The sequence below is a fragment of the Aplidium turbinatum genome, chromosome 7 (assembly GCF_918807975.1).
Source record: "Aplidium turbinatum chromosome 7, kaAplTurb1.1, whole genome shotgun sequence".
In the NCBI taxonomy this organism is placed as follows: domain Eukaryota; kingdom Metazoa; phylum Chordata; class Ascidiacea; order Aplousobranchia; family Polyclinidae; genus Aplidium; species Aplidium turbinatum.
Window position 1 is genome coordinate 3,580,946 of NC_137478.1, and position 25,482 is coordinate 3,606,427.

At 39.4% G+C, this 25,482-nt stretch overlaps 1 protein-coding gene across 1 annotated transcript in view; it reads left to right on the plus strand.

Moving 5' to 3' along the window:
* The window catches only part of LOC145774165 (disco-interacting protein 2 homolog C-like), a 56,629-nt gene that overhangs the window by 20,939 nt on the left and 10,208 nt on the right, over positions 1–25,482 (plus strand). Inside the window, exons 3-28 of the mRNA XM_082585337.1 lie at positions 102–251; positions 778–900; positions 1,472–1,632; positions 2,737–2,884; positions 4,097–4,276; positions 7,770–7,828; positions 9,184–9,225; positions 10,482–10,526; positions 10,920–11,053; positions 11,392–11,471; positions 12,202–12,389; positions 13,579–13,702; positions 14,208–14,388; positions 15,006–15,102; positions 15,394–15,487; positions 15,728–15,847; positions 16,365–16,479; positions 17,091–17,221; positions 17,842–18,077; positions 18,472–18,599; positions 19,026–19,140; positions 19,422–19,629; positions 19,949–20,145; positions 20,424–20,687; positions 21,077–21,307; positions 22,871–23,001. Coding sequence (XP_082441463.1) covers positions 102–251; positions 778–900; positions 1,472–1,632; positions 2,737–2,884; positions 4,097–4,276; positions 7,770–7,828; positions 9,184–9,225; positions 10,482–10,526; positions 10,920–11,053; positions 11,392–11,471; positions 12,202–12,389; positions 13,579–13,702; positions 14,208–14,388; positions 15,006–15,102; positions 15,394–15,487; positions 15,728–15,847; positions 16,365–16,479; positions 17,091–17,221; positions 17,842–18,077; positions 18,472–18,599; positions 19,026–19,140; positions 19,422–19,629; positions 19,949–20,145; positions 20,424–20,687; positions 21,077–21,307; positions 22,871–23,001 — 3,682 coding nt within the window. The remainder of the gene's footprint in view (positions 1–101; positions 252–777; positions 901–1,471; positions 1,633–2,736; positions 2,885–4,096; positions 4,277–7,769; positions 7,829–9,183; positions 9,226–10,481; positions 10,527–10,919; positions 11,054–11,391; positions 11,472–12,201; positions 12,390–13,578; positions 13,703–14,207; positions 14,389–15,005; positions 15,103–15,393; positions 15,488–15,727; positions 15,848–16,364; positions 16,480–17,090; positions 17,222–17,841; positions 18,078–18,471; positions 18,600–19,025; positions 19,141–19,421; positions 19,630–19,948; positions 20,146–20,423; positions 20,688–21,076; positions 21,308–22,870; positions 23,002–25,482) is intronic.

Below are 25,482 nucleotides of genomic sequence, written 5' to 3' on the forward strand. Positions count from 1 at the left end.
CGTCATCAGCCGAGTGCTCAGAAGCCTAAGGTGGAGAGTGACTGATAATGAAGAAGAATTGAGAAATTTTTTTTTCTAATTCTGATTTGTTTGTGTTTCAGCAGCGGAAGCTCAATCCAAGCAAGTCCAACGGAAGCCACCGAAACATAAAGAAGCCCACCACGGCAAACGCTCTGACCCCAAGTCGAAGAAGCACGTCAAACAAATGAGCAAGTCGCGCCACTCGAGACGGGATGACAGATACAGATCAGGTTTGTAAAAATCTCCTGTTACCATTCTGTTACTTTATGATGGGAAAATGTTGCTAAACACATCATGGTCCTTGATGCTACTGCCCACTGTTGACATAAGTTATTTTTCTTTTACCTCACTCTTTGAGCAAATTTCCTGCTTTACTATGCAAGGCTCCAATGTAAATTGTTTTAACTTAATCGCTGATTGTATGTTGCGAACTACATTTATATGTGTATATTTTGTGTTGATGTAGTTTCAGTTTCTTCTGATGACAAGTCTGTAAAGCGACACGAAGCTGCTCTAATGAAGGTTGCTACAGTTGTCCTTGTAATAATGTTTTAGTAAAACACTCGATTCTTTCTCTTATTGACCATTCAGTGTCTTTGTCAGCACAACACAAAAAGTTTTGAGTTGTCTGCGATTACCCAATACTCAACCATGAAAAGTATACCTTTTGTGTAGTTTTAACGCAAAGCGACATTGAAAGGATGTAAACATGACAAACTTTTGATCATGATTTTGACCTCACTTTATTATGTTCAGATGCACACACAGAAGCTGTTCATTTGGCTCTAGCGAAACGGAAGACCCAACGCGTGCCTGTTCTGCCGCTGCCTGTAAAAAGACGGTCATTGATGGTGCACAATAGTGTTGGTGATAGTTCAGGTACATATCGTGCTGTTGCATTAGATTTAAAACGGTATTTCTTATGGATAAAATACTAACAGGAAATCCAGCTTCAAACACACTAAATAAATAGATACAATGGAATTTGGCTATAGTGACACTTTTTTGTAAAATTCCCTTCAGGTGTCACTGTAGGCGGGTTCTACTATACTAATTTGTTTAAAGTCATGGATGAACTCTTAACCAAACAGTGTATTTTCTGTACTGCGGTTTCTAGTTACTGTACATACTTTTGGTTGACGTGATATGTGAGACTCATAGAGTAGCTTGCTGGGATCCGTTTCGGAAGCTCTCGTGTTTTTATCCCCGTATGTTGTGATTTCCAGCCTGACACTATCCACAAATCGCAATCCAGTTGCCATGGCAACAAATGTACCCGGCCACGGCATCACCCCACGGCATCACCCCACGGCATCACCCCACGGCATCACCTCACGGCATTACCCCTCTCCCGTGTTCTGGTAGCTATGCCAGACAACACAATACGTCATCGTCATACGTCAGACAACACAAATATTGCATCGCAACAAATAACTTGAAAACATTTCAGATGAAGACGCCGCGACCGACGCTTCTTCTGTCGGAGATGACGGATCGTTGCAGAGGAGATCGGCCAGCAGGTCGCCTTCTAGTGGCAGTTCAGCCCCCTCCCCGGCGTCCTTACCTAGAGTTTTGCCCCCTCACGCCACCCAAGTGCCACAACTCAACCACGTAAGAATTGATTCATTGTTAACGACATAATGTGATGCAAGTGGTAAACTTGTAGTTCTGTTTGAATAAGTAACAAGGCTACTACAACCGTGAAAACTTCTATGATGAAGTAATCGGTGTCTACTTATCGAGTAAGATTTTTCTTGGTTAATTATGCGGAAAATCAATTAAAAAAAAACAACAAATTAATAAGGAAATCACATGTGGTGACTTAAAAATCGGCTTTTCACTTCCCTTATATTCAACCTCTTCAGACTATTTGCAGGCTGTCAACGTTTTTGTTACTTCAACTACGTAATAGTTGTTTCCAAAGAGAAAATTGTATAGAACTTAAGAAATGCTTTGAATTGATGTGTCGTCCTGTTCCATGATTCTTATGTTATGTGCAGTGTAAATCTTTTAGTCGTCTACTTCTGGTTGCTACTTTGCGTTATGCTTTTTGTTTTCTTCAGAAAAACAGCTTAAACTTTGTCATATGGTAGCAAGAAAAAGTTGCCATTTTGCATCGTTTTGACGTCGAGGGTTGTCTGACGATCTAAAAATAGCAACTTTTGATGGTTTGGGCGCTAAATAATGATGGGTTGGTCTTGCCCCCGCTATTTACGACATTCCACTTGAATATTTTGAAACTTGATACTCATGATCAATATCTTACTATCTTGCATGCTGCTCAGGACATTACCAAGAAACTGTACGCTTCATTGCTGTGTTAGTTTGTGTGTTGAATTATTGATAGATATTTTGCATGGGAAAACCGGCTCTTTCTGGTTGATTTTTTTCTTTTATTAGCTTGTAAATTATTTAAAATAAGGTTGCATTTTGATGAAATGAATAGCTTTGTTATTCCAAACACACGGATATGTAACTTTTAAGAAATGTTTCCATAGCCAAACTGCTTTCATCTTCAGCTCTTTTAGTCTGAAATGGATGGCTCATCCATTCTGAGTTGCATTGTTGGTGGAATGCGAAGTTTAAGAAACACTTTTTCAGCTGATGATTAAATTTGTTAATAATTCATTTATTTTGCTTTTAGTATGTCATTGCTGCAGTTACACTTGACTTTGTTTTCGAATCTTTCCACCAAACGTATTTTCGCATGTCTAGGTCAAACGAACGCCGTCTAACCCCACTAGCGCGTCGAATAATGGGATTGGATCGGGTGACAGCAGCTCAAGGGGGCTTCCCCAAGCATACCAACCACCCACCCCGCTTTCCAAGAAGCTGGCGGACATCATGCCACAAATACTGCCTGGTGCGTAGATTAAATTCACCCCGACAGCAAAATCTGTCATTTTTACATTGATTTAACGTCTGCAGCACTATTTACATTGATTCGACTTGTTCAGACACTGAATCAATATAAAAAGGTCTGTTTTCTGTCTGGGACTGATGCGCCGAATTACACGTTTTTTTTTACCTTTAAGCGAACGAGTCATTTGATGAGATGCTGCCAAATCATTACCTCATCTCAGACCTCCTAGATCACCACAGGCCGTTATTCAAAAACGTTTTGTCGCTAATTCAAATTAGTTTCATCATTTGCATGCACAATGCATATTGCCAGGAAGTAGAGTTCTGCTGCTGTAGCAATGTCATTCATTGACGCTTTTATTCTGCTATGATTCATCAATGCCACGACCTTCAAGTTTTTTTTAGCTCAAAGACTAAATGACTAAAACAAAATGCAATCATCATTATAATCATAATATTGTTACAACGTAAGATAAACACCATCAAACAATTTGTTGGGTTAAGTCATTTGGTTTGTTAGTCAAAGCCAGATGATGGTTTATCGACGTTAAAAGAACGCGAAAGCAAATATATTCTTTATCGATTATGTACAGCAGTTTACTTTGGTGATTACATTGATGAGAGAGGAGCAGCTTATTGACTAAATTTGTAAACAGTCAATTAGAGGTTCTATAGCTGAGACCGATCTTTCGTGAAACTAATTTTATTGGTAAATATTGGTATTGACGCGAGTTGCCTAGTAAGAAGTTGCCTAGTGGTAAGTTGCAGTTTGAAAAGCCGTTTTACAAATGCACGCCATGTACGGGCGTACCAGTCCAGATGCTTTAATGTTGGTGTAATCTCATCCTACCGCAGCAAGGCTTGGACTGATACCCTTTTTCTCTTACCATTTCTACAGTAAAAACAAAGTTCTTACATCTAAACCTGACAAATCATACCAAGCTCTTTACACACGATTATTAACATTAGGTAACCGCATTTCTTCTCTATTTGGCATTGCCAGTGGGACGTTTCATTTTGAGTGCACATGCGATCAGACGTGTCCCTTTTGAGTTAAACTTGCAATCACCATTAAATAGTTTGCATAGCATTAACCCAGATAGCAAAATCCGTCATTTTTACATTGATTCAACGTCTGCGGGCATTGATTTGGTTCGGCCCTTTCAGGAGACTGAAGGAGGAAATAACTTCTTAACGTTCATGTGTCTTCCAGGAAGTCGCCCCGCATCCCAAAATCTTCCTCCTGATGTTGCAAATATATCCGTTACCAACAACACTGTTTCCTCTTCCGTGTCTGCTCCTGTTGTTTCTTCTTTGGAAGTTGGAGATCAAGTGCAAAAATCTTCACTATCTTCCCGCCCTTCCTTCACCAATCCTGATGAAGGCAACGAAGGTGAGTCCGCGCTAGAGCGTTGTCTCCATAATTGTGTTGCAGAAGATCATTTTCGTTGTAAAAAATATGATACAGTATTTAAGCCAAGCAGAGCGAATTTTGTTACTAATCAAAATTAGTTAGGCTACTAGTTCAATAGAAGCTTTAACAACCTGTTTCACCTCAATAGGATCATCAGAATGAACTTATTCAAATAGAATTTATTTGAACTTTATTTAAATTTTTGAATTTTAAAATGAAGTAAATATTTAAATATTAAGAATAAATATTTGAAATTTGATTCTATTTGAATAAGTTCTTTCTGATGATCCTATTGAGGTGAAACAGGTTGTTAAGGTTTCTAGTGAACTAGTAACTAATTTTGATGCAATACAGTATTTATATATTTTTATAATTTTTTTTATAATTATACATATGATTCTATTTAAATAAGAACCCTGTAATCCTCCTGATGATCCCAAACAAGAGTGAAACAGCCTGTAAAAGATTTTAGTGACTAGTAACTGTATTTAATGTAATATTTATAAGATTATATATTAGGGTGGCCAAAAAAAATTGAAATTTTTTATTTTTGTTTGCACACCCTCTCATTTGAGGAGGATTCATGAAAAAATGACACTGTGAAAATTTGAAGTGAATCCGACAAGAGGAAGTGCTCTCCCACCGACCTCAAAGTTTGGTTTTATTGGCATAATCCGTCAAAATTCCTTGAATATGTGACGTAATTCTTTTTTGACTTATATACATTGCAGTTGCAGCATTTTTGTTTTAACCATTGTTTTACTCTGAATTTATGATACAATAAGTGTTTCCACATGCAGAAAAACATAAATAATGCACAAAATAGATCACATTAACAAGCGTTTGGTATGAAATTAAATGCACTAAACTTTAGCGAAAACCGCATAAAAGTACGTTCACCAGTCACGATCGCAACGCTTCAGGTGACAACACATTGCCCAGAAAAAGCAAACGAAACGTTTGTAAAAAGTCAAGCCATTGATTTTATTTAATGGAGCTGTTGGCATGTTGGCTTTTACTTGCACTTGTTGGAAGCAGCTTTCTGTGGTGCTCGACCACCTGACAGAGGAGCTGGCGCTGCTGTTTATTTTCCGTAAGGACTTCATTGAAGTGAGTAGCTAATTTGACTGCCCAGTGCCCGCTCTGCACAATCATTGACGGCTTTGAGACGACGGCATGCAAGAAGTAGCAGCCTTCAATTAAATGCCTGCTGCACGACAGTGATAGCTCCAGACAGAGGAATGAGCATTCATGACAGAGGAATGTGACATTGTCAATTCATTTATATCAATTCCAGCTGCAGCAAGATCAGGAGTGATGATCATCATTGCTTGACGACTTGATGTTATAGTTCTGTTCAGTGCTGCATTAAACAGTGGATTATCAATAATGCAGTGTTTTGGTAATGGCTGCTCCTACTGATTTTTGTTTTTGTTTTGCTGTTATTTGGATTTGTGGTGCAAATAGTGGGTCACTGGAAGAATCTTCATCATCTGCTGATCATTTTCAGATGAGAAAGAAGCAGCACTTGATGGTACTGGATCAATGCGATTTCTGTTGCGTCTCTGTTCATCATCTTTGCGCTTTTTATACTTTGCAGCAGCTTTGCAATGCATTGGGTCCTCTGCTGTCATCAGTATCTGTCATGCACCACGTTGGTCTATCAAAAACTGGCAGTCTTCTGGTATTGTTGTGCGGCATTCCCAGTTAGCATATGCAATATCAAATAATGCACTTAAGCTCTGGGTGAAGTCAGCTTCTGAGGTCAGCTAGGAAGCTGAATTTCGCCTCCCTTTGTGCTTTGATTTTCCTATATGCTCTTGATGGATGTGTTTTAGTTTGGTAACAACGTGAGTCTTTGCAGTGGTAGCGATATTAGCTTTCACCCACAAGAACTGCACTGCAAGCAAGTGGCAGTGTAACCTTATTGATCTTCATCTCGTAGTAGAGGTGGTGAAGAACCACACCCCATACAGGCAGCTGACATGGCCCCTCAAGAGAGTCAACACTAGCGAGTGGGTGTCCATTTGTTGACTGTCTTGAGGGGCCATGTCAGCTGCCTGTATGGGGTGTGGTTCTTCGCCGTTTCTACTACGAGATGAAGATCAATAAGATTACACTGCCACTTGCGTGCAGTACAGTTGTAGATGAAGGAATATTAACTACTACCATCTATGCCACTTTTTGGTTTGCAGCACCTTCATCAATATCTACCCCTACAAATGACCTAGCAATGTTACAGCTGACAGAGGATTATAAAGAGGTTGACAATGCAATTTCTCAAGTGGCAGAAAAAAGTTGAGGTTGCGCTTGTGGTACATCAGTAAGGATCTTGCTGCACTACGGTACCTTTATTCAATGATAATAACACAGATGATGAAAAGAAAGCAATCGTTAATGCTCTTAAGAAAGACCCATTTCTCGAAGATGTTTGTCGTGTTGCCCCAAACAAAATTGTCAAGTTTCAACGTCTCTCTTTGGCACAGTTTGTAACACAGCATTCCCTTAACCTTTTCGAGTCACTGCTTCTGTCGACACATGGCGTGATTGTGATGATTATAAAGAAGCCTGCAAAGTTTGGCGTCATCTCAAAGCCGTCAATGATTGTGCAGAGCGAGCACTGGGCAGTCAAATTAGCTACTGACTTCAATGAAGTTCTTACAAAAAATGAATAACAGCGCCAGCTTCTCTATCAAGTGGTTGAACACCACAGAAAGCTGCTTCCAACAAGTGCAATAAAGTCAACCAATGGCTTGACTCTTTACAAACATTTCTCTTGCAATTTCTGGGCAATGTGTTGTCATCTAAAGCGTTGCGATCGTGACTAGTGAACGTACTTTTATGCGGTTTTCGCTAAAGTTTAGTGCATTTAATTTCATACCAAACGCTTGTTAATGTGATCTATTTTGTGCATTATTTATGTTTTTCTGCATGTGGAAACACTTATTGTATCATAAATTCAGAGTAAAACAATGGTTAAAACAAAAATGCTGCAACTGCAATGTAGATAAATCAAAAAAGAATTACGTCACATATTCAAGGAATTTTGACGGATTATGCCAATAAAACCAAACTTTGAGGTCGGTGGGAGAGCACTTCCTCTTGTCGGATTCACTTCAAATTTTCACAGTGTCATTTTTTCATGAATCCTCCTCAAATGAGAGGGTGTGCAAACAAAAATAAAAAATTTCAATTTTTTTTGGCCACCCTATTATATATATTTATGTATTTTATTATATTACGTATAATATACGTATAATCTATAAATATATGATATTTTAATCTATGAAATATAAATATATATTTCTGATCTTAGAGTACTATATGTATTTGCAGTGTATGAAAGTATATTTTCGATATATAAATGCACCCCCTAAGGCCTCACTACGGTTTTATTTTTGCCCATTGTATATGTAGGAAATATTGAACGTCAATATCTATATAAATATCTGTTGTAACTGGTTTTGTTTAGAAAATTTAGCTGTCGCTAAAGTTTCTTCAAAGATCCAACAACTCCTCCTCACGCTTAAGGTCGGTACCATGAACTTCTACATCCAATCGTTGTGTGCAGAAGCATATTCTGTTGCTTGTGGCTGGCAACGCAATGCTTCATTATTTCTTGGATGCATCTCAGACAACAAATCAACCGTTTTTACATTGATTCAACGTTTGCAGACGTTCAATCAATGTAAACAACGGTTGATTTGCTGTCTGGGTTGATGAACTAAATTAGCTTTGAAATTAAAGAAGGTTAATAAAGTAAAAAGAGCATTGCAGTAATATAAAATTTTGTGTTTAACGTCAATCTGTGTGTGAAGGTGTCGTATATTTCTACCAACTGCATGATGCAAAAAGGATACAGCAGTAGTAGAAAAGTATTTCAGGATCAGTTGAGTTTTAAGGATCCAGTGCCTATTTTTGCATTGTCACCCATTATTTCATTCACGACGACGACAAGTATTTCGGCTGAAGTTTTTCAAATATAACTTTCATCCGGCTTTCAACTGACAACGTGAATTAAATTACTGGTTTCTTAGGAAATTACCAGTTTATGACCAAATTGTGTGCTTGTAGAGGACAATTCTCATTGTGGGCAGTGGAATTCGACCATAGTTACTTCTGTTGCAAGGACCCGTGTTTAAACTACAGGGAGAATTCGGCTATAGTGACATTTCGCTTTTGTGAGATCTTTTTCAAAGATCACTTCTGTTGTCACTTGGCGAATTCTACTTTTAGTTAAAAACACCGTAGTTTCTGTTTTTTTTTTCTGCTAGTTTTATTGCGTATTAATGTGGATGGTTTCTAAACCACAAACTCTCCGCAGTATATATGATAAAAATGAAAACTAAGCAAAACGAGCATTGTGTTATATGTCAAGACAACTGTTTAATCTTTTGAGCAAAAGTATTACGTTAAAAGCCATGGTGGCTTCTGTTAGTAACTTTTATTTTACTTGTGAATTGTTTTATCATGTTCATATTTTTCTATCAATCCCCCTAACACCGTGCGTTATAACGCGTAGATACCGTACCCCACAACCTGTAGACATGGTTCCATTCGAGCTGGAAGGGTCATTTATTTTTTACAACGAATGTAATAGCTCCGGTTGTTTTGAAACCAAAGTTAAGCACTCAAACTCATGCATTTAAAAGCAATTTAAGAACGTTTGTCACTCCTAAGAGTTTGAGGGTCCACGGGTTTGATAATCTTTTGAAAGAAATCTTTCGGTGACAACAAAAAGATTGGAAACCGCTGTTAAACAACTATTGTAAACTACCAGATTAAACTTCCCGACGATGCTTTATCACTCTGAGAATAAATCTTATGTCAACCAGTGGTGTATAGCTTCAAATAATGTTTACAATCTGGATGCGCTGGCACTTTAGGATGAAGGCGATGGACCGAACAGCACCGGCGCGACATATCAGGTCATCTTCAACTTCCTTTCGATAGCAAAGTTTGCTTAGCTTGGTTTCTTTTGCATAATCCATGTAGCAGAATTTATTTTTAGAAAATTTTCTTTTGCGTTTGCTCGTTTTCTTTTCTCGGACATTCTTTATGTTTTAGTGGCTTTACGATTATCTATAAACAATTAACCTGCAACCAATCAAAGCACTGTCACTGTGATTCAATTCCTTGTCATACTGTGCTAGCAGCTAACCTTTAATAACTTTTGCATTGGAATACTTTCTTACTTTTTAAACTCACTCAATTTTGTTAAATTGCAAAACGTTTTACATTGTTTTACATTTTATCTTGTGTTTCGCACCTGATTATTTCCGATGTCTTAATTCCACCACCAGCGATAATTATTGTAACTTGTATCCTCGTGACGTTAGGTCATTTAATCCTCTCATCTCTACCCATTGTGTTACCGACATTCTAGTTCCATTCCAACGTTCTACTTTAATTGCTACATTAATTACTAGCCGGAAACATACCTTCGTTTTGTCTTCCGCGGCCATATACACGAAGAAACATTTTAAGGCTGATGGCTCATTTCTAATATCTTGCTCTGCATGGCGACCGTTGCGGAATGTATGTGAAGAGCAGTTCGTAGTATTTATATACGTAAAGAAGATAAGGAGGTTTATTACAACGACGAGAATATCTTTTCCACACAACCCTAACAACCTTGTCTCTGTATCCACTGCCAGCAAGCTGGTTTATTTGTTAAACCATGTTTATTAATTTCTGTGCAACCTTCATCTTGACAGTACCTTAAGCTACCGACTTATCTGCTTATTTGTCAAATCATCCTTTTATGTTTTGCATGCTACATTAACTGCAGTGTTTTTAATGCTGTGAAATATTGTTAAAGATCTGCAGGTGAAGCTGATAGGTTTATTAATGTATTGTGCTTGGGATTAACACAAGAAGTTGTCAGTTTATTCGTTTTGGATTTTTTTTTTTTTGTAAATTATTAGCAATATTGTCAACTTTTCAAATGACAACACTGCTCATCAATAAACTTACTGCTATGTTGTTTTTATAAATGAATGTTCTTTTATATTTTGGTGACCGTGTGCATTAATGCACATCTTCCGTTCCTGATTTGCATTAGTTTTTTTTAAACGCTAGCATCTTTTTAGCGTTATTTTTGTAAAATAACAACAAATAATCACTTGTTAATGGCAGCTGTTGTTAATTGATATCTGAGTTTTAAATGCGATCATGTTTTCAGAGGCCTAAGAAGAAGCCATTGGCCGAATACTTCCAAGACGAGCAGGTTGGTGGACCTTGAAATAAATTCTAGAATGTGACGACTTTGAAAACCACAACAAATTCCGTGTATTGTTGTATTGGTGATGGCTGACGTTGTGGTCCAATGCCGCTATGTTTGGGCTATGCAATGTTGTAAAGCGGCATTCTAGACACGAATCAGCCCTTTTTTACATTGATTTAACGTCTGCAGACGCTGAATCAATGTAAAAGGGGACTGATTTGTGTCTGGGATATTGCTTTGAATGCCGTATTCACCCTTTTCTTTGCCGTTAATAGAGTTGACCTACTTGTGTTTTTCCTCAAAGTTTAACCTTTTTTGTTCTCGGCGACGCCATTTTTACCAAGATAGTGCTCCATTATCGTATACTTTCTCAGTGGCAATGTTATATCTTGTTAGGAGGAACTGCTGGAAAACACTGTGATCGATGAAAATGCCCCCAAGCCTGAAGGTACAGTCACTTCACCCCGAGAGGGTTCCCCCCTCCCCGCGCAAACGAACGCCCCTCACTCCATTGAAGCAGCCATACACAGGTACATGGATGCATTGATGTTTGTTGGTTGAACTGCAAGAGTTTTACATTGTTCTGACCGTGGGCTCCTGAAACGTGAAAAATAATAATTCGCACAACTTTATTTTCTTATAATTTTTACCGCAAAAAGGATGGCATTCATTTTCGTACCGTACTGAACTTAATGATTGTGATTATTTCTCTGTTGAAAATATTAAAGTCCAGCTTCTTCCGATTTGTTATTTAGGTTGTTTGTTTATTGTATAATTTTTGCGTGCAGCGGTCAATTATTATGATTTTAACCAAGTGTGCGGTTGTCGGAATAAATGTCCACTGATTTTTTTAAACTTTCAAACTCAGGTGTGGAACAGTGAGCCCGAAAGCGCCTTGTCTCACGTCCATTGACAGAAATGGGAAATCTTCCATCACTTTAACATACGGTTAGCGGGATTTATTGTTGATTCATATAAAATTGTATTTACTTACATGACAAACATGCTTTAGTCTACTGGCCACACACGAGTCAGCAAATAACAAGGTTTGTTTATGTCAGCATAATTTTTGTGACATCCGGTGTGTTAAAATTACACGATTGCTTATCTTTTATTTTTTTTAAAAGCGAAAGTGGATACTGTATCATATGAATGTATTGCTGTGGTTAGACTAGTTGCTTTTGAAAGAATCTTTAAACTAAAGAAAAAGCTCACTAAGCGAGCGTCATTAAAACAACTTCTGGTTTGTTGGTAACGCATCCAAGTCCAGCTAGCAAATCCGTCCTTTTTACATTGATTCAACATTTCCACACGTTGAATCAATGTAAAACAAAGCTGATTTGCTGACTGAAAAAGCACGATCGGTCACAAGGAGGTATGGTGGTCCTCAGGGATCTATTTAATGTCTTCGAGATTCCTTACAAGTTTTTCACATTAATCAGGATGCTAAGATAAATAATTCTGGGAATATAAAAATATTAATATCTTGATATTCGACTCCCACCGAGTATCGAACCAGGGTTCTTGTGATTTGCAAAATAGTCTTACTGCTTTCCTCTATGAAGCTGATTCACTTGGCATGATCTATGGATTGTAACTTTTGTGATTAAAATTCCTTCTAAATTCAAAAAATAAGTTTTCTTCGTTTCTGACTTTGACTTTCACCCTTCCACGTCAGGAAAGCTACTGTCCCGGATGCGGAAGGTGGCCTTCACTCTCACTAACAAGCGGAACAACCTCCAGCCTGGCCAAAGAGTGGCGTTGGTCTTTCCCAACTCAGAGCCGATCCCATTCACTTGTGCCTTATACGGATGTTTCCTGGCGGGTCTAGTACCTGTAGTGGTGGAAGTTCCCATGTCTTCTGAGGTGAGAGTTGAGTATTTGAAAATCGCACTTTTGGACCGAAAGGTGAGTGGTGAGAGACTTGGTACGGCCCTCGAAAAGGCGCCGGGTCGACACCCTTCATGAACATACGACTGTGTCTTTGGCAGGGCACTTAAAGGCATGTCTGAAGGTGGACACGAAGCTTAGCTTCCTTGCCTTCCCGTCCACTTAATTTAAATCTTAGGAAAAACTCAACTACCAGGCGTAAGCCTGGTGACTATAAAACAGCTGAATAAACTTATTTTCCGAAGCAGCATGTCCCCAGTTGGAGAAGCAATGCAAATTAGTCACACTTCACAAATTTGTTGCACCACAAATAGGCAACTTGATATGAAGCGTTTAATGTGAATGATGCAACACGACTGGATGGTTAAATATTAATTAGCATGCTGAACGTATCTTACTCATTGGTTCAATTCCAGTCTTTGTTGCACTTATAATCCTTAAGCTTCACTTCAATCAAAATATTTGTTTTAACCTCTTTGTTAGGTTTATGGCGTCATGATAAGCACTAAGTTGCATTTTCAACACATGAAACATTTTTCATACTACTGGATCCAGGCTTAACTTATGACAACTCATTTAACCTCTTCTAAGTTACTGATTGTCTTTGGGGCCACAAATATTAAAGCGATTTACTTGAATATCATTTTGCTCTAAAAAAAATTAAATACTATTCTCGAACCTGTTTAGTTGAATTTGAAGCTGACGAAGATTTGTTTTTGTCTTGTTTGAGCCTTATTCGTTCAAAACGAATTTGTAGATCTCTTTCAAACAGTTCTTATTCTAAACAAACATTTTCAAAAACATAGGTCATTGCTCTCTGGTGTTGATTTTCCATTTGGTAGGGTGTCACTTGCTATATCAATTTAAACACTGTATATACTTGAAGTTTCAATTGTTATTAAATAAAAAAACAAAATCCCAAAGTTGCTTGTTGTTGCTTTCGTAATAAGCGACTGGCCATCGATATTGCTTACGTCACATCTTTACCACATCGTTGTGTCAAGGAATATACGGTTTGGATGTTCTTCCGGGTTATTCACTTTTCTAATAATGGCTAATGTGCTAACCACATAACCACTACAGCCACTTCTGATAAACATATTTTTGTACATCAGCTCTTGCGTTGCAAAGTTTTGAGTCACCTTCATCTGAAACTTATTTGCAGGATCCAGGGAGCTCTCAACTTGGCTTCCTGCTCGGCAGTTGTGCTGTGGGTGTGGCCTTGACGTCAGAGCACTGTCTCAAGGCGTTGCCAAAGAATGAGAAAGGAGAAGTCAACCAGTTGAAAGGTGATTGGTGGATTTGGGGGCGTGTCATTTGTGGCGACCTTGCCATTTTTACGTGTTGTTATGTTGTTGAACAGAAATATAAATTAAAGCTCTGAAAAATGTGTAGCTGACGTAATGATGGTCTCTGATTATATTCGAGTGGTGAAGCTACGTTTCACAGCACGAAAGCAAATCAACAATTTCAAAGTAAATATTGAAAACCTAGTTACCCAATAGACCTACGATAGGGTGCTATTTATGATCAATGTTTTAAATTTAGATTGTTTTATACCTCTTCCTCTTAAAATTTTTATTAGTCCCCAGAAGTGGGTCATTTCATTCACCTGGACCGAATGTGACCAGGATTAGTTGAATCGTTGTTTCTATGTTCACTCAGAAAACAGATCAATGTCTTATGTTAATTCAACGTTTTCAGACGTTTAATCAATGTAAATAATATTAGTTTGCTGGTTAGATTAGTCTAATTCATGCACAATTTCTTAAAAACATTACTGTGACTTCTTAGGGTGGCCGAAACTGCATTGGATAATAACCGACTCACGGTTCTTGAGCAAACCTCCCTCCAATTGGGAACCCTCTGCCCCGGGAAAGTCAAACCAGCTCGCTTACATCGAATACAAGACAGGCAAAGAGGGAAGTGTCATGGGCATTGCTCACAACAGGGCTGCCATACACAGGCACTGCAGGTATGGAAGCATTAGATAATGATGTTTCTTTTTCTTTGGCGAGGAATTGATATTTTTGACAACCCATATATCCTCGTTCCCAGCATACAGACATTAAAACCAATATCTCTAGGTGTTTCAAAGCCAAATTAAAAAAACACTTTCTTAAACTATACAATAACTAGGCGTAAAGTTTTTTCTTATTATCTTATTTACCACCACTTCGCTGCCTGTTATCAAACTTTGTTGGTTTGTTTGTTTATTTTTGTTTTTGTTGCACGGTGTTCTTGTTGTTATTTCCTCTTCTTTTTGTACTTTTTTTTTTATTGTTTGTATGAGGGTGGCAGCTGGCTTAGTTGATCCAGTGGTCTTTTGCTGTTATCCTGGTACCAGCACCACATTCAATGTATTTATGCTGTTATGCTAAACCAAAATAAAAAAATAATTTGAAGCCTACCCAGATGACAAATCCGTCCTTTTCACTTTAAAAGGACTAATTTGCGGGCTGGGATATGGTTCGGATTTTTGTGAAAGATAAGCTCAGAGTTTGCATCTTTGTGACGCGTGTTGTGCGTCACTATAAACCCGACTCGACTCCAAGCAAATATACTTTATCGTTCGTTTGTCTTCCTTTGCAGGAGCCTTGCCACCGCGCTGAGCTACAACCCTGGTGACGTTATGGTCAATCTTTTAGATTTTAAAAAGGGACTCGGTCTTGTCCACGGCATACTGGCGGTAAGCGGAGAGAAATACAATTCGAAAGAAATAGTTTTTACGTTGTAATCTTTTCTGTTGTAATAAATCACCTGTTTTTTCAAGTCGTTTTCTGAAAGTTTTCATCTACATTACTTGAAGGAGGTTATTCTAGATATGCTTGCTAGCTTCAAAACAACCCCTGTAAAAACTGTAGCGCAAAATTTAATTGCCAATCAGTTACTGTAAACAAGTTTTATGTAAGCCAAGCCTCCAGTTGTTTTGTTTTGAAATGTTATGACACAACTATATAACTTTTTGATACTTTTCCAGAGCATGTTCAGTGGGATGCATGTTTTCTGCGTCCCTTACGCTCTAATGAAGCAGAACCCCGTTCAATGGCTCAGCATAGTCACCAAGCATAAAGGTTGGTGTAGACGTAGCTGAGATGTCTTGTATTTTGATGTCAATATTCACTGTTTTGGTTAAACTCAATTTTCTACTAAATACTACTTAACTTCTAGAATAACGATCCATGTTCCTGTTGCAGTTTGTTGTGGTCTAAACGATAAATTTTTCCTTAACTTTGTGAAAACTTATTCTGAGATGATGTGCTGTATTGTTACGTCAATTCCACCTCACATTTACGAATTGTCGTCATGTTCAGCTTCACTGGCTTTGGTCAAGTCACGTGACCTCCACTGGACCCTGGCGATGCAACGAGACGGCGGGAACGTGAGTTTGAAGACCATCAGGATGCTCATTGTTGCGGATGGCGGGAATCCATGTGAGTCACCTGCAATGTGTGTAGCTTTCTTTCAGTGGTGAAAATTGGAGGATGAACCGCTATCTGCTGCCTTTCAGTTACTGTAAACCTAACCCAAACAAATTATCTGCTAGAAGCGGTTGACTGTCTCATAAGATGTCTTGTTCCAGTTTACCGATTTCATTTTTAACGTTATCTACTGCATCATTATCTTGTATGCGAGATGCAAACACAAACAATGACACAAACAATGACACAAACGAGACACAAACAATGCTCTTACCTGGCTCCGACACTGGCGTGACAAGCTATGAATAAATGAATGAATGCGAGATGGAAAACTTTGTTTGGTTATTTTGTTCTCTGGTTGTTCTCCTTTTTTTAGTTTCTTTTTTCTTATTTGTATGAGGGTGGCAGCTGACTTCGTTGACCCTGTGGTCTTTCGCTGTCATCCTGGTACCAGCACCAATTTCAAAGTATTTAAAAAAAAAATCTGAAAAAAATCATCTGCTTACTTTTGACCTTTACCCTTTTTCAGGGGCGATCGGGTCGAGCGACATGTTTCTTGGGGAGTTTGAGAAGAGGGGTTTGAGTCGTGATGCCATCTGCCCCTGCGCGTGGTCCCCTGAGGCGCTGACTGTTGCCATCAAGCGGTGAGTACCACTTTACATTGCTAACATGTTACAATCTATCACACCGACTGCTCGAAGCTCCAGCTATTCTATCTTGTAATCTTGCATCACCTGTATAGCGCGCTGAGCCGCTGATGTTTGCTTTATCAGTTGCTCATGACCTCGGCGAATGACATATATCTGCTGATAATTGAGGTGGTGAATATTATTGTCAGAAGGCTTATCTGCAAACAAGTTCAGTTGTACGAAGGGTCTCTGCAACTTCAACGCTTTTCAATAACAACAGTGAATCACATGCACTGAAGCTTCTACTCATTCAAATTAGAAGCCTTAGAATTAGATTTCATTTTCATCACAAAACATTGTTTTTAAATCATAAACTATTCAAAACAAATTTCCCAGTAACTAAAAACCTCGTTTTTACATCACTTAACCTTGTGGGTGGTTCTAGATCAACACAACTGACTTCAAACTGGCAAAATCTTTCTTTTCATGTTTCGTTAATGTAAAAATAATGGATTTTATGCATTTGTGCTTGCAGTCTAGCCTTCAAAGAAGCAGATGTTGAAACTTGATGATATTATGTTTGTATAACGTTATGTTGCATAAAATTTACATCAAAATCACTTCAGGCCAGGGACTTCGGCGGTAAGGACTGCCTTATCGCTGTCCGACATGTCGTACAACGTCATACACGAGGAAACGCCATCAAGTCAAGCCCCGTCCGTCGTGCTGCAAGACTGCGGCAATATACTGCCGGGAAGTAAGTTCGTTTTTCGTTTTGTTGCGTACTTTAACGTTAAATGATGGAAAATGATGTCGAAAATTAACCATATTGCGTTGATGTGATGTAGCAGCATCTCAGCTGAAGCCACCATGTTTCGTAGTTTTTGTTCGATAAAATATTGTCGAATAGTCACCGTTGTAGGCTTGTTTGAACTGATAGTTTTAATTCTAATAGATGGCCGTACACTACTAACCCTGTAGCCTGCAGGAAGGCACTATATGCCTGTGATAGGAAAACATTTTATTCTGTTCATCAACGTATTTTAACAAAACGTTGAATAGTCAGATATCGTTTTAACTGGCAGTAAAATGGATGGCGGTAGTATTCTATACTAGCTACATGAAAACATTTTGTTGGTTTTAACGTGTTTTTATGGCAATATTCATCGATGTAAAGTGGAAAAATTACTGTAAAATTCGGTCACTTCATTAAGTAAAACCATACCAAGAAATTTCAACAAACTCATTTACACATTTAAACGCGTTAGACAGATCGATGTGGAGGCGATTGCGGCCACCCTCGCTAACGGGGACGTCACCGGATTGGAACTGGACTACTACTACTACTCATTTTTATTTATTTTTTCTTGTGTTTAGCTGTGGCCACAGTTGTAAAGGTGGACGGAGATCCCAACCTCTGTCGTACGGATGAAATTGGTGAGATCCTCTTGTGTCCGAAGCCATCCGAGACCTCTAGCACTGGATCATGGTACTACGGACTGAAAGGGATCACAGAGAAGACATTTAAAGCCCAGCCAACAGACGAGAGCAACCACGGACAAACTGAAGTCTCGTTCTACACAAGGACCGGACTGCTGGGATACGTTAGTCCGGTATGGACGCATGACTGTGTTTAAACTTGCGAAGTAGATTCAACCGTGGTAGCAAACTCTGCAAAAGAAGACTATCAGATCCCAACCAACAAAATCCGAATTTTTTCATTGATTCAACGTCTGCATTGAATCGAACGGATTTATCTGACGAAAAAAGAACATGCAGATAGAAAAGGACGGATTTTTCTTGATAGGCCGATTTTTTAGTTTCTCCCAATCTAACAGAACACTTGAACCTAGGCCTTGCGGTTTGAACTGATCCAGCTTGTTTTGTTCCGTTGCGATGTTCAATTGAGTACAATCCTAGATTACCATTCAAGCTTTTCGTGTGTGTGATATTAGACAACTATTATCATGAACCAACATACAACTACGTTATTTTAACGTTTTCCAGAGCGGGCGTGTGATGGTCACTGGCAAGACGGAGGGGATGATCAAGATATCTGAGAGGATTCACAACGCGGATGATATCGTGGCCACTGTGCTGGCCATCGAACCAATACGATTCGTCTATAGGGGCAGGTGAGGGCTATTTGTGACGTATGAGAGTAATGGGGTTATTTTATGACGTAAATGAGTGTGATAGTGTTTTTCGTGACGCAAAGAGCGACGAAGTCCCCAAAAGAGTTGAATACCGTTGTTTTTTTTAATTGTTTAAAGTTTTTTAAATGTTTTATCTGAAAAGTGTTTTAAAACATATTTGCCACAACCCAGAAAGATTAGTTGATATTTTCATATACACTCATTTGCTGCAAACTGTTACATGCGATGTCCATGACCTAGACAGCAAATCAACAATATTTTACATTCATTTAACGTCTGTAGATGTTGAATCAATGTAAAAACGGTTGATTTGCTGGCTGGGGGTACGTACACTTGTCATCCCGGAAAAGTAATATGGGGCGAGGTATATGTGGGGCGGAGCAGGCATTGATGTTTTGTTGTTAGGATCGCTGTGTTCGGGATCACTGTGCTCCGGGATGAGAGACTGGTGGTGATTGTTGAGCAGAAACCAGATTGTGTTGAAGAGGATTGCTTCAAGTGGATGAGCAGTGTCATTCAGGTGAAAAGATGATGATGAGCAGTTTGTGTCAACTCCACGTTTGACTCCAGGGATCTTGTAGTGTTGTATCGCCAGGGGCACGCACATAAAACCAGAGTTTTGTTCATTAGTTAGTTTTCTGCTCCTCTGATCGTCTTTTTTCCCATACACCTTTATCTTCTTCTTTCCTCTTCAGTTCACAGCATCAAAACCTTTTCATAACGAAATCCAACATCTTCATTTTTTCTTTCCCTTTGTTTTCTATTTTCAGTTCGTACTATCACTTATAATCTTGTCTTCAGGCAGTGGAAGGGATCCATAGTGTCGGAGTATATTGCTTGGCTCTCCTTAGCCCCAACAAGCTCCCGAGGACACCACTAGGTGGCGTGCACTTGTCTGAGACCCGGTCGAGATTTTTAGAAGGCAATCTCCAGCCGCGCAACATCCTCATGAGTCCTCATCAGTGTGTCCTGAACCTTCCCAAGCCTCGTCAGAGGCACAAGGACATAGGTGAGCTGTCGAAAGATGTAGTGAAAACATTGACGTTATTGCATGTTTTTAACGTACCAAGACGTTGAGTCAATGCAAAATGGCGTTTTGGTTAGCTAGATTGACTAGAGGGGCCACAGGGTCAGTTTGATTCCATTGAAATCTTTTAAACCCTGTCACTCCAAAAATTTACTTCGTTTGTTTTTCTTTGCAATCAGGTTTTGTGAGTTGAAATATTCTATAGAGCTTTTGGTAAGTCACTTTTGACGTAACGTTTTGACAATAAAACCAACTGTCTTCATCAGACCAAAAATCTCACGCTATAGTTTTCCCTTCCCAGGTCCAGCATCGATCCTTCAAGGTCAAGTGATCACAGGGGTCAGAATGGCAGAGGCCAAAGGTCGTGACCTTACTCCTCTTCATGATGAGGAGGATGCTGTGGAGGAAAGCCCTAAGTTCCAGTATTTATCCGAAATCCTTAAATGGAGAGCACAGAGCACGCCAGACCACGTCTTGTTCTCACAAATCGGCGCCAAGGTGTGTACCTCGGTTGGAATTTCAAACAGACTAAAATGTTAAATTTAATTCATGAACTCCGTTCCCAGCCTAAACACTGTAAAGTTTAACTTTGTGAATAATTCACTATTAGAATTATAGTTATAAGAACTGTTAAATGTAATAATCTGTGCTTTGATTGCCATGTAAATGTGAATATAAACGCTGTAATGTTATTGGAAGAATGGCACATAAACTATATGATATTGTGTACCATGTCACAAAGTGCTTTTAAATATATTGATCAAATTTTTTTACAGGGTTCTGTGTCTACCCAGTTCTCTTGCCTCCAACTTCACAAGAAAGCGGAAAAAGTCGCCCAATTATTGCTCTCCCACTCCTCACAGCAAGGCAGCACATCCCTGTCCACTGGGGACCATGTGGCGCTGTTGTTCCCTCCTGGTTTGGAGCTCATCATGGCCTTCTATGGTTGCCTGTATGCTGGCTGTGTGCCTGTGCCTGTCAGACCCCCCCACACACGCTCCCTCACCGCTACCCTGCCTACTGTCAAGATGGTTGTCGAGGTGTGCTCTCACTCGCTGTTCTAAAGTTTACAATATTTCCATTTGAAAAATGAAGATGTGTGATGCTTAATCAACGTACTTGTTTTAGAGAGCTTAAACATCTTTCATGTACAACCATTATCATTCACAGCGCATTATCATTATGGTGTCTATTGTACGTAGCCATACAACTTCAGGCATACAAGGAACGATAAAACCTTGCGTTTATTCCATCCTATTAGCTAGTGATGCAAATGGGGGCTATTCCAGAAACTTGCGTCACTTAACAATTCCTTTAATATCGCCCTACGTGTGGGCTATGAACACAGTCGGTCTATTCGCAGCGAGCTATCATAATATTGGAATATTCTATAGTCGGTTCATTGTTTATTGTAAGGAATGTCTTCCAGGTTTCGAAAGCAGCTGCTGTTCTATCCTGCGCTTCCATCATCAAAATGCTGCGCGCAAAAGAGTCAGTCGCTGTGCTGCAGGCGGCGGGCAACCCGACATGGCCCCCTTTCCTTGATATCGATGACGCCCCCAAGAAGCGTGTTCCGGTCACTTACAGGCCCCCGACCTCTGAGCTGCTGGCTTACGTCGATTTCAGTGTTACTACATCCGGGACGTTGACTGGGATCAAGGTCAGTGATGCCAAATGTTTATTTGAAATAAATGTAGATAAGTCTACAGAGGTTAAATCAATGTACAAATAAAGGATTTTGCTGTCTGATTAAGCACTTAAGCAGTTTATTTCTCGAACAACTTTTTTTCTGATGCACCCACGGTCATCCGTTGATTCTTAACCAACTTCTTCTCTCGTATTGTCGCTATATGTTAGGGCATCCGTTGGTTAGCCACTGCCTGGTGTCGTCATCGATGGAAATTAGGCCTTCCATACCATGGGGTGGTCTATATAGCCGGCAATCCTTGATAATGTGGGCTGCCGTCTACATTTCGCCACACTCACAAGCAGCACTTTCTGCCAAGCCCCAGCGCAACATGTCTGCACTATAGCGTCCAACACCAGTGAGCAAATGGTTACGCCTTGATGAGGCAAGTCTAGAGAGGCCATGTCCCATCTGGTTTTCGGACGAGGATCTGAATACTTGGCGAAGTGAGGACGTGCTGCTTGACCATTGTTCACACCACGCCGCGTGGCACCACTGTTTGCTAGGGCTTCCACCAGAGGCTACCAGAAGGTCTTGTGCAGCGCGTACAAATGGCTTTCTTGATTTTAGCCGCTGTTTTGGTGGATATCTCAGCGTGGTTGTGTGTGGCGGTGGCCAGGGTTTAGGGCTTTACGGCTCAGGGAAAGAACAGCACGTTGGCGCCGTAGTGCAGCTGGCTCAATGTTTGCAAGGACAGGCAAACAGTCAGTTGAAGTTGGGCGGATGCAACCTGTGACTTAACCAACTAATCAGGGTTTTCGCTTAATCGGTCGCTTAAAAGATCCGCTGTGGGTGCATCTAGCCCTCAGTGTCTTAAACACAAGTGACCGACTAATCTTGCTGCTGCTTCTGTTAGTAGTTATCCACACAACCATTAGACTAACTCATTAAAATTGATACCAACATAGTGACAGTCTTGTTCAATGCAATCATATACCTGTAGTACGGTTTTCGTAATGACTGATAAAAGAACAAAGAAATGAAAAGCGAAACCTTTAAACAATACAAGGCAAAACATACGTCACAATGACGTAACTGCAGTATGAATGACGTCAGTTTGTCTTGAAGACAGCTGATGCACGTCGGTGGATACGTACAGTGCTAGATGGGGTTGTTTTGATATGATACCGCCATGTTGTTAAAAATCACCTGTGGGTGAGAATCGAGTTCCTGGACCGTATTTATGACTTGTCAACACAGATACTTTCGTACAAACCATTTCAAACACTGCTAATGACAAGTTGTGTTGTGTTTCTATTCAACTGCTTTCACGATTCTCACTCAACCATATTCGATTTGCTTTTGTACTTGCAATAATAATATAACAATAGTATTTAACATATAATCACGTCTAATCAAAAAAGAAAGAGCCTAAAATGTAGATACTAAATTCATGTTCAGCAAAAACTTTCGAAAACTAAACTGCTGTCATCTACAATGCTATTGAATCTACATTTCGGGTTCTTTATTCTATGATTACCACTTTTCCACGGTTATTTTAAACCAAATTGTAAGCCGATCTGTATCTTCATCTAGATGTCGCATTATTCCGCGAGCCAGTTATGCCGCTCTATGAAGTTACAATGCGAGCTCTACCCGTCACGCACCGTTGCACTTTGCTTGGACCCATACAGTGGACTCGGCCTGGTCCTGTGGTGCCTGAGCAGGTGAGTGTTTGGTGTGGTGGATGTAGTCAGGCATGTGATTACCGGGGCTGTATTGCTATGATTTTCTTCGAAGATGCTCAACGTTATTCTGATAAGAGATCTCAAGCCCACGGGATTTCGTCTTCCAAAAAACTTTTATGGTTGATCAAGATGGCAGCAAACATCTTGTGATTTGATTGTTATCTTCACATGAAACGACAAGAAATTAAACTTACGTAACAATTCAATCGATCAGTGTTCCCGCGGCTCGATTGCCCTCTCGGGTTTGAAATTTGTTCCAATTTATGTTTTTTCGTTATCTCGTGGGCCTGCCTGCGGATCACAGGCATTTTCACTCTATAATCGCTTCTGCTGCTTGCCAAAGACCATTGTGTTTGAGAAGCCATGTACCTTGTGTTGGAAATTTGTTAGTATTCGTTGACAAGCAAGAGGATGACAGGACGGCTTCCCATACATTTGTGATATTAGTTGGATTTATAACTGTATGTGAAGTCCTTAAAGTGTGTGAAAAAAACAGATTTTTATCCCTACTTGCATACTCAGATAGATCAAAAATACAGGGCGGGAGTTATGTGTGTACCAGTAGAGCGAGCGAAGGAGGGATTGTAGGCAGGCATCAAGCCCCTACTTTTTATAAGAACCAATAAGTTAATTGATTGCGGAATACATTGACAGAACAGTAATGAAAACAACCCAAAAACACGGTTCAAGTTCAGAAAAGTATTTTCCTCAAACAGATTGAATTGCAACAAGGCAGTGATGCATCAGATCTTCAGTGCATTCTCCCACTACTTTCCATTTGTTCAATGATGGAAGATAACATTCTATCTCATTGATTGTTTCATTCTTCCTATCAACTCCACCAACGACAAATATGTTTTCTTTTACCACACAAGCAGAACAAGCAACTCGTGGAAAATTCATCTCACTAACGTAACTCCATTCATCTGTTGTTGGGTCATATCTTTCAACACTCTTCAATGTAGTATCATCGCTTTCACCAGCTTGTCCGCCAATCGCATAAATGAAACCTTCACAGCAGACAGCTGCCAGCATTCGTCGTGGAGTTTGCATAGGGCTTACAACTTTCCCTTTTCTTTCACCACTTTGCAAACATTCAACCGATGACAAATATTCATCATCGCTGTACCCACCAATTGCATACAAACGATCTTTGCAAGCGACAAGAGCATTTCCATCTCTTTTTTGTTGCAATGGAGGTATATCTTGCCATGAATTCAAAAATGATGAGTAGCATTCCCCAGGCTCTGTATCACCAACAACAACTAGATTTCCATCAAAAATAGCTGCTCCCATGAAAGATCTTCTCCGATTCATTGGCTTGACTTCTTCCCACTTGAACGGCTGCACAGATAGATTCATTCGCCAAACTGAAGATGTTGCAATTCCGTCATGTTTGTTTACAGGGCGCATCCCACCAACGTGATACAGATTGCCATGTAGTGCAACGGCACAACCACAACTTCGATCATCTGGTAAATCAGGTAAAGTTACTGGTGGTTTATTGTGAGAATTATAAACTTCAACTACTTTGGACCCTGTATGACTTCCAGCTATGCTCAGTATTCTGGTGGTTTGATCTATTTTGGTCATATTATTAAAGACTTCATTTTGTGCCTGAAAGAATAACTGACATAGCTCATGGTTTTGCATCACTACATTTTCTTTCGAAATATCTTTGAACAATGATGCTGGAAGTTTGTCGAGATCAACAAGTTGCAAAAGCTCAGGAAACTCACTGGCACGATTACCTTCATCATGTTTGACCCATCCCAATATGGCGGCGAATATTGAAGCTTCATTGACAATGGATCGATCTTGCTTTGAAATGCAGTTTCTCACTTCCTTTTCAGTGAATTTTTTGAACTCAACTGTACTTGATGCCACAGCAAAAGTTCTAGCAATAATTTCAAGAGCTTGATATTTCAGTAAATTGTATTGGAAACGTTTTGCTATATCAAGAACAATGAAACTGTTGTCTGGACTTAGAGCTTTAGCCAGAAAATCAAGGCTAAACTGCTTCACATCATCAATTTGTAAGTAATCAGAAGCTAACAGCAAATCACAAACATTCGCACTGTTTATATTGATCTTTCCAGTGTACATAAATTCAATGAGACTTTTCATCGAGTTCCCATCTACACGGTTGATTTCAACGGAACGCTGATATTTTTCTTTCATCTCAGCCTTGAACATAGTTTCAAAGAAAGTTGAAAAGCAAGACAAGACCATCCTGTTTGCAGGAAAACGATTATTTCCTGCGCATATTTCAACATCATTAAACGATCCTGAATGTCTGTTCTGATTCGCATATTCCAGCAAATTGGATTCATTTGTTCTCTCACAGCATATTTGCTCTAGCTTAGTTCTACCAACAAGTGACACGGACATGTTGAAAAATACTTTAAATATCCAATGATAAAGGTTAGCTGCAAAATAAAGTTGCATTGGCACCACAGA